At 37.8% G+C, this 8,835-nt stretch overlaps 1 protein-coding gene and 2 pseudogenes across 2 annotated transcripts; 2 read left to right on the top strand and 1 right to left on the bottom strand.

Moving 5' to 3' along the window:
- Positions 1–471: 471 nt before the first annotated feature.
- Positions 472–2,222, top strand: LOC105533353 (annotated as a pseudogene). Its single transcript, XR_001005108.1, has one exon. The product of XR_001005108.1 is annotated as a putative elongation factor 1-alpha-like 3 (transcript).
- Positions 2,223–5,028: 2,806 nt separating this feature from the next.
- LOC105533360 lies at positions 5,029–6,439 on the bottom strand (annotated as a pseudogene).
- A 1,076-nt stretch (positions 6,440–7,515) lies between these two features.
- Positions 7,516–8,478, top strand: LOC105533354 (olfactory receptor 10A2-like). Its single transcript, XM_011971781.1, is given in 1 exon segment — positions 7,516–8,478. A coding segment is annotated over 1 exon segment (954 nt). The 5' UTR covers positions 7,516–7,524.
- The last annotated feature ends 357 nt before the right edge of the window (positions 8,479–8,835 follow it).

The following is an 8,835-nucleotide window of genomic DNA, read 5'->3' as shown; positions in this document are numbered from 1 at the left end:
ATTTCTTCATTAGATTTTCCAACAATTTTTTACTTAATATTTTGAATGACCAAATCTCAGATTTATCAGTTTTAACTTTTTGAAATTAATTTCTGCTTTTAATTCTATTTTCTCTTTCTGTGTCTATTTCGTTTTCTAAGTTGATTTGAAGAGCAATTTAATTCATTTTTATTGTTTCTTATGTGATAAGATAAAATTATTCTCATTCGAATTCATACAAACCTGAATCTACTATATTTTGTCATATGTGTGTTCAGCAGAAATCTATCATTCTTCTGAATTCTTTTATTTTTTTTAATTTTTTTAATTTTTTTGGTATATAGCCTAAAAGGTGTTTTGATTGTGACTTGTGTGGTTTTGTGGGTTTGAGTTTTCTTTTTTATTTCTTTTCTATCTGCAAACTTAAAGCTTTCTCTACCCTCAAAGTTAAAAGGAAACTAGAACAATGATTAAGATATCAGTGAGTATCTTTTTTTGCAACGGGTTTGCCGCCAGAACACAGGTGTCGTGAAAACTACCCCTAAAAGCCAAAATGGGAAAGGAAAAGACTCATATCAACATTGTCGTCATTGGACACGTAGATTCGGGCAAGTCCACCACTACTGGCCATCTGATTTACAAATGCGGTGGCATCGACAAAAGAACCATTGAAAATTTTGAGAAGGAGGCTGCTGAGATGGGAAAGGGCTTCTTCAAGTATGCCTGGGTCTTGGATAAACTGAAAGCTGAGCGGGAACGTGGTATCACCATTGATATCTCCTTGTGGAAATTTGAGACCAGCAAGTATTATGTGACTATCATTGATGCCCCAGGACACAGAGACTTCATCAAAAACATGATTACAGGGACATCTCAGGCTGACTGTGCTGTCCTGATTGTTGATGCTGGTGTTGGTGAATTTGAAGCTGGTATCTCCAAGAATGGACAGACCTGAGAGCATGCTCTTCTGGCTTACACACTGGGTGTGAAACAACTAATCGTTGGTGTTAACAAAATGGATTCCACCGAACCACCCTACAGCCAGAAGAGATATGAGGAAATTGTTAAGGAAGTCAGCACTTACATTAAGAAAATTGGCTACAACCCCGACACAGTAGCATTTGTGCCAATTTCTGGTTGGAATGGTGACAACATGCTGGAGCCAAGTGCTAACATACCTTGGTTCAAGGGATGGAAGGTCACCCGTAAGGATGGCAATGCCAGTGGAACCACGCTGCTTGAGGCTCTGGACTGTATCCTACCACCAACTCGTCCAACTGACAAGCCCTTGCACCTGCCTCTCCAGGATGTCTACAAAATTGGTGGTATTGGTACTGCTTCTGTTGGCCAAGTGGAGACTGGTGTTCTCAAACCCGGTATGGTGGTCACCTTTGCTCCAGTCAACGTTACAACCAAAGTAAAATCTGTCAAAATGCACCATGAAGCTTTGAGTGAAGCTCTTCCTGGGGACAATGTGGGCTTCAATGTCAAGAATGTGTCTGTCAAAGATGTTCGTCGTGGCAACGTTGCTGGTGACAGCAAAAATGACCCACTAATGGGAGCAGCTGGCTTCACTGCTCAGGTGATTATCCTGAACCATCCAGGCCAAATAAGTGCTGGCTATGCCCCTGTATTGGATTGCCACATGGCTCACATTGCATGCAAGTTTGCTGAGCTGAAGGAAAAATTGATCGCCGTTCCGGTAATCACTGGAAAATGGTCCTAAATTCTTGAAGTCTGGTGATGCTGCCATTGTTGATATGGTTCTTGGCAAGCCCATGTGTGTTGAGAGCTTCTCAGACTATCCACCTTTGGGTCGCTTTGCTGTTCGTGATATGAGGCAGACGGTTGCGGTGGGTGTCATCAAAGCAGTGGACAAGAAGGCTGCTGGAGCTGGCAAGGTCACCAAGTCTGTCCAGAAAGCTCAGAAGGCTAAATGAATATTATCCCTAATACCTGCCACCCCACTCTTAATCAGTGGTGGAAGAACGGACTCAGAACTGTTTGTTTCAATTGGCCACTTAAGTTTAGTAGTAAAAGACTGGTTAATGATAACAACGCATCGTAAAACCTTCAGAAGGAAAGGAGAATGTTTTGTGGACCACTCTGGTTTTCTTTTTTGCGTGTGGCAGTTTTAAGTTATTAGTAACTCAGTAATTTTAAAATCAGTACTTTTTAATGGAAACAACTTGACCAAAAATTTGTCACAGAATTTTGAGCCCCATTAAAAAAGTTTAATGAGAAAAAAAAAGATATGAGTGAGTATATTTCCATACATTTTTTGTATAGTAAGAACTACTTTAAGTTTAAAATTATTAGCTCAATAATTTTTACTTTTTGCTAGCATTTTATCTATCATTTCTCTACTTTGATCTGCCATTCTATGTTCCTAGAAATTTATCTATTTTTATTTCCGGAATTTTTAATTTATTCTATAATTTTTATCATTTCACAGTATCCCTCAATTTCTCAGACATTCTCTTAATTCAGTTTCCTTCAGTATCCAAGACTGGTTTTCACAGTCTTTTAATTTCCTTATGATATTTTTTTATTTCCAGGTGTATTTTTCTTACAGCATATTGAACAGGTTTATGACTGCCTATTCAATAGTATTTTATTTTATGTTGTTGGTAGTACAGTTTACAGATGTTTACGTTTCTCCTATTACTTACTTTTTTTTTTCGGAAGAGGGCCATCTCCTTTGATAGCTTAGATATGTCCCATTAGTTTAAATTGTTATGTTCCTATCTCCCATGACTTCACTCTGTTTATTCTGAAGTACAAAAGTCTAGAATGTCTTATAATAAAACAGTAGTTTCTAATTGATATGCTGTGTTTACCAATATCATTGATCCTTTCGTTTTATTCAAAATTGTATAGGTTTGTGTGTGTGTGTGTTTATGTGAATGTGTGTGTGAGAGAGAGAGAGGGAGAAAAAGAGAGCTTGAGCAATTACAGTTGCTAAAATCTCCAATATTTTCCTCACAATTATAAATTGTGTTTCTTTTTTCAATTGTTAGTGCCACAGAGCAGTTCAATTTCAGTGTGATAAGTATTATTTTAAGAAATAATTTTTTTCTGCATAGATTCTGCAATGTTTTTAATATATTCTTGAAAACCATATTGTTCACGGGGGCACACTGGTTGTTAGTCATTCTTTGATTTTGCCTGTTGCTTCATGAGTTCTTGCTATTATCTAATTGATTTGTTTGCTTAATAACATCTTCATTATCTTTCTTACTATTTATTATTCCAGCTCCATTTGTTTGGCTCAGTTTTTCAGGGACATTAATTATTTGTTACATTGTTTTCTGCTTTTTTAAGTTTTATCTCATTTTCATCTATTTCTCCATTTTCTGCACCTTATGGGAGAGCACTTCAAGCCTTTCCACGTAAATTTTCTATTTTAGGCAGAGTCAGAGTCAAATCCAAGCTTTATTGTTCTCAGTAAAGATTTTGTTTTTGCTATTGCAGTTCACTTTCATTACAATATTTTCCTAATTACACATAGCACCCTGTTTGTGCCTACATTTTTTTAAGGACTGCCCAAAATCTAATTTTATTTTTGCATTCTTTATAAATAAAAAGCAACCAATAACCATTTTCCTCTGAGATCCAACTTCAATGACCATATTTTCAGGAACTACTGAAAGATTTCAAGTATGTTGTTTGTAAGGAATAGTTTATAATTACTGAATTTTACATTTTTGCTTAATATACAAAATTTTTGCTTAATGTATTAAGCATATTTTTGCTTAATATGTTTTGTAAACTATAGTTAACTCTTGGAATGTCTAAAATAAGCTACCTTTATTTTCATTAATAAAAATGAGTAATTTAAAATTTTATGCACATGTAACATTTTAAATATACAATTTCCTTAACATAAGGTAAAACAGTCTTAGGCAGGCTGCCACTGGGATTTTTTTTTTTTTTTTTTTTTTTAATTAGAGGCAAGGTCTTGCTATGTTGCCCAGGTTGATCTCGAACTCCTGGGCTCAAGTGATCCTCCCATCTCAGCCTCTCAAAATGTTGAGATTACAGGTGTGAGCCACCACACCTGACCTGGGAATTTTTTTAATGTATGTGGTAATACACAGGTGTAGATCACATTTAGTTTATGACCAAGTTAATTAATAAGTCAAAGAACACGTAAAATTTAAGAACAAATAGACTGGTTGTGGTGGCTCACGACTATAATCCCAGCACTTTGGGAGGCCGAGGCGGGTGGATCACCCGAGGCCAGGAGTTCTAGACCAGCCTGGCCAACGTGGCAAAACCCTGTCTCTATTAAAAACACAAAAATTAGCCAGGCATGGTGGGACACCTGTGATCCCAGCTACCTCGGAGGCTGAGGCATGAGATCGCTTAAACTTGGTGGGCAGAAGTTGCAGCGAGCCAAGACTGTGCCGCTGCACTCCAGCCTGGGCAACAGACCGAGTCTCTATCTCAAAAAAAAAAGAAAAAAAAAAGGTACAAATAGATCTTTGAAAAACTTCTGACATTTATTTACCTCTGGACAAACAAATAAGTGGGAAGAGTCATCAGTATAAACCTCTTTTAATTTTAGTCTTTATCATTAAAATTGCCTAAGTTCTTGGAACACAGAAAAAACAAATTTGAATGCATTTGTAACCGTTTAATAATTTATATGTCTCATTCTGATCTTTTAATGGAATATTTTAAAGCCAAAGCATAATTTACTGCAAAGATAAATTAGAAAAGGCAAATAAACTTTTGAATAATATGTTATAATGACCTGGACAAAACTGATTATTAGCTAGTAATACAATTATTAGCACATGCAACAGATTGAAAAATTAAATCCTATGCTACATACTCAAGTATTTTGTCAAACATGAGATATATTTAAATGTTTCTATCAATTGCATCCCTTTTACCACATATGTTTTTATTTAAAACACGAAAACAATTATCTTTCCTCCAGATTCTCATGTTAATCAGTGCAAAACATTGCAATTTTAGTAAAAATTGTTTATTACAATGTTATTTTAGAAAGGCTTATTCCTCAAACTATTGAACATGTACTTAAAAGACGGCCAAATTATGAGAACGATCAACTTCAATGGCTTCCTCTACGCCCAACTTGGCTTCTCCATGTCCTTCCTGTGACTCATCGAGAGAGACCAGGGCCTCATTTATGCCACTTGCAGAAGTTTCTCATGATATATCATTATCTTGAAAATTTAGACTTTTAATAGCTTATTTCATTTTTTCATTGTGTTCTCCTCTTCCTAGCAGCTTTTTAATTTTCATATTCCTTTCGGTTTTCAATGTAGAAAACAACCTTAGTTTGTTCTTTGCTCATACTAGGAGTGTTTTTCAAGAGATTCAGAAAAACTCCACCCATTGTTCTTTGACGACCATTCATTATAAAGAGGACATTTCGTTCCACTTCAGCAGTTTCCATCAGATGTTCAATTGCCTTTTGTTCCCAATAATCCTCACTACTTGAGCCATCAGATCTTTCTTTGGTTCCTGTAACCCGAATGAAATTTCATTAGCCACTTTCTCTTGAGAATCTTCCTTTGTGGTCTCATATCGACCTTTATAGTTCATGTCTGGTTCTAGTCTGTTCCCTAGCCTGTCTTTTACAGGTCATTTCCTTTTGAGATGACCTAGCCCCTTTTCCTCTTCCTTTGATCCCATTTTTGTTTGTTTGTTTGTTTTTTGTTTTTTTGCCACCATGCATATATTCAGCTAGTTTCTCGTCTAGTCCTTTTATATGCTCTTGAGATTCCCTCTTAAGTTTCTTAGCAAGCAAACAATCGTAGGTCTCGAACTGTCCGCTTCTGTCAATAGCGCCCTCCATTCCCAAGATACCAACTTTAGTGGCCACTGAATCTTAATTCTGTTCCTGCAGTACAGCACCCCACATATTATTAATCTTCTTTGCTCCAGAAACAGGTGGTTTCTGACTGCTCTTGGCCAAACTGAAAAGACTCTGGTTTGGGAGGAGGGTTAAAACATTTCTGTCACTTGCGCTTCCAAAGACAGCTATCATCGTCTGAATTAGAAGAACTCTCTTCACTTGAATCCACACTTTCAACAACTAGGTAACATGATACTGGTGCACATGCAGTTGCCCTGCTCTGGAAGGCCCTCATAAGCACTGTCCCCGCCTAGCACTTTCCACACTTGCTGCGGCCTGTCGCTGGGTGCCGCCCTTATGTCAGAATCTGAGTCATGTCGGAAAGCTGCCCATCTTCCATGTAGCCGGCCTCCAACACCCTCTTCCCGCGGTGCCTGTTCCTATATTTTAGCCAACTTTATTTTCATCTCTGTGGCCTAGAAAGTCTTTAAAGACTATGTTATGTGTTCCTGTGCCCCTTTAAGGTACTATATATTTCTGCATTTTGACTTTCATTGTGATGTGTTATAATTGATTATTTAAATATTTTCTCTATTACATTCTAAGCTTCAGTGAATAATCAATCATTGTATCATCAGTGCTGTCATAGAAATTGAATAAATACAGAGTTTCCTTTCATATTATTTAAGATCATATCTCTTGTTTCATAACTTTTTATCCATGAATGTTTTCCTTTGAAACTTCACTCTAATGTTTCCTATATTTTTTATAGATTTTGTGTGTGTGTGTGTGTGGGAATCTGTTTTTTCCAATTTTCCTGTTCTTGAAAGAGAAGCAGTGGGAATCTCCTTGGACACACTCACTTTCCACAGAGTTGTAGTATAATACTCCTCTCAGATCTTAATTTTGAGAGTCAGTGGATTATGTAGGTACTAAGAATCAGTTGTCAATTATAGATATGCTGGACCAAAGAGGAAACTGCTAACATTGTTTTCCATAGTCTGATGTGGCAAGAAAGAATAAGTATTATGTGATTTGAAGTAGTCTACAATTCTTACATTGAGTGAGAGGGGAAGTGCATTAAAACAACCACACCCTGTAAACATTATTCTCACTCATCCCTTCACCTCCATTTTTTCTACTTAAAATAACTTCAAAATAAAATATGATACAATATACATTTTTCACTGCATACCCTGTCAATTGTTTTGGAACTGGAGTCCCTAAATGCATACAGAAAGATTAGTAATAGTTTTGACAGCAGATGAAGATGAAAACAATATGTCTTTGATGAAGGCCAATATATAATAGGTATAAATAGAAACTTTCTACTGTTTTCTCATCTTACTTCGCTCCATTGCCTCAGGATCCCTTTCACTTAACCCTATTACAAAAGAATTAAGGGTGCAGAAGAAAACGAGTGTGTGTGAACAAGATCAGATTTGTTTTAGTAAATATGCTAACAAGATAAAAAAATGGAACATAAAAGAGAGGAGAAAGGTGACCTATGACTCATTTCAGTGCTTAGGCTCTGACCACTCTTTATTGCGTCTTTATTCTTAGCCAACACAAGACCCTTCCTCTTCCAGTTGAGGTGCTGACCTTGCCTCTATCACTGACAGTAAGAGAAAATCTGAAAAACAGATTGAAAATCTGACTTCCAATCAAGAATTCCTCTCCAGGACCACAGTTGGGGATTTATGCCTATACTTATGGCTACAGGAAACCGGACAGAAATAAGTGAATTTATCCCCATGAGCTTCTCTTCCCTGCCTACTGAAATACAGTCATTGCTCTTTCTGACATTTCTAACCATCTACCTGGTCACTCTGATGGGAAAGAGCCTCATTATTCTGGTTACCTTAGCCGACCCCATGCTACACAGCCCCATGTACTTCTTCCTAAGACACTTATCCTTCCTGGAGATGGGCTTCAACCTAGTCATTGTGGCCAAAATGCTGGGGACCCTGCTTGCCCAGGACACAACCATCTCCTTCCTTGGCTGTGCCACTCAGACGTATTTCTTTTTCTTCTTTGGGGTGGCTGAATGCTTCGTCCTGGCTACCATGGCATATGACCGCTATGTGGACATCTGAAGTCCCTTGCACTACCCAGTCATCATGAACCAAAGGACACGGGCCAAACTGGCTGCTGCTTCCTGGTTCCCAGGCTTTCCTGTAGCTACTGTGCAGACCACGTGGCTCTTCAGCTTTCCATTCTGTGGCACCAACAAGGTGAACCACTTCTTCTGTGACAGCCCACCTGTGCTGAAGCTGGTCTGTGTAGACACAGCACTGTTTGAGATCTACACCATCACTGGAACCATTCTGGTGGTCATGATTCCCTGTTTGCTGATCTTGTGTTCCTACACTCTCATTGCTGCTGCCATCCTCAAGATCCCATTAGCTAAAGGGAAGCATAAAGCCTTCTCTATGTGATCCTCACATCTCCTTGTTGTCTCTCTTTTCTATATATCATTAAACCTCACATATTTTCAGCCTAAATCAAATAATTCTCCTGAAAGCAAAAAGCTGCTATCATTGTCCTACACTGTTGTGACTCCCATGTTGAACCCCATTATCTACAGCCTGAGAAATAACGAGGTGAAGAATGCCTTCAGCAGGATGGTCTGCAAGACCCTAGCCCTCAGAAACTGTATCCCATAGACCTTAGGAAGTAAGGCTAAATTCTACTGAATAACAATTAGTTTCATGTTTGGGACACCTCTCTGCCTCTCTTCACATATCTATTGGAATGAAACTCAGCTATTGAAATGGCTATTGGAAAGCTCGGTGGAGAGAAGAGAGCCCAGTGTTGATGTAAACCTGTCATTATCATCTTCCAGATTCCTTTACCTACCCAGCATAGACTTAATCTGTTTTTCTTATTGGTGCAATTGGCACTTTGACACTTCTGTGGCTAAACCATTCGAGATACTCACTTTGCTAATGAGCACAAATGTGAATATATTGTGGACAATATGAAACTACTTGTAATATGACCTTGGGGACACACAATGGTCA

This window comes from Mandrillus leucophaeus, unplaced genomic scaffold (assembly GCF_000951045.1).
Source record: "Mandrillus leucophaeus isolate KB7577 unplaced genomic scaffold, Mleu.le_1.0 Scaffold1246, whole genome shotgun sequence".
In the NCBI taxonomy this organism is placed as follows: domain Eukaryota; kingdom Metazoa; phylum Chordata; class Mammalia; order Primates; family Cercopithecidae; genus Mandrillus; species Mandrillus leucophaeus.
This window is presented reverse-complemented; position numbering and strand designations above follow the sequence as displayed.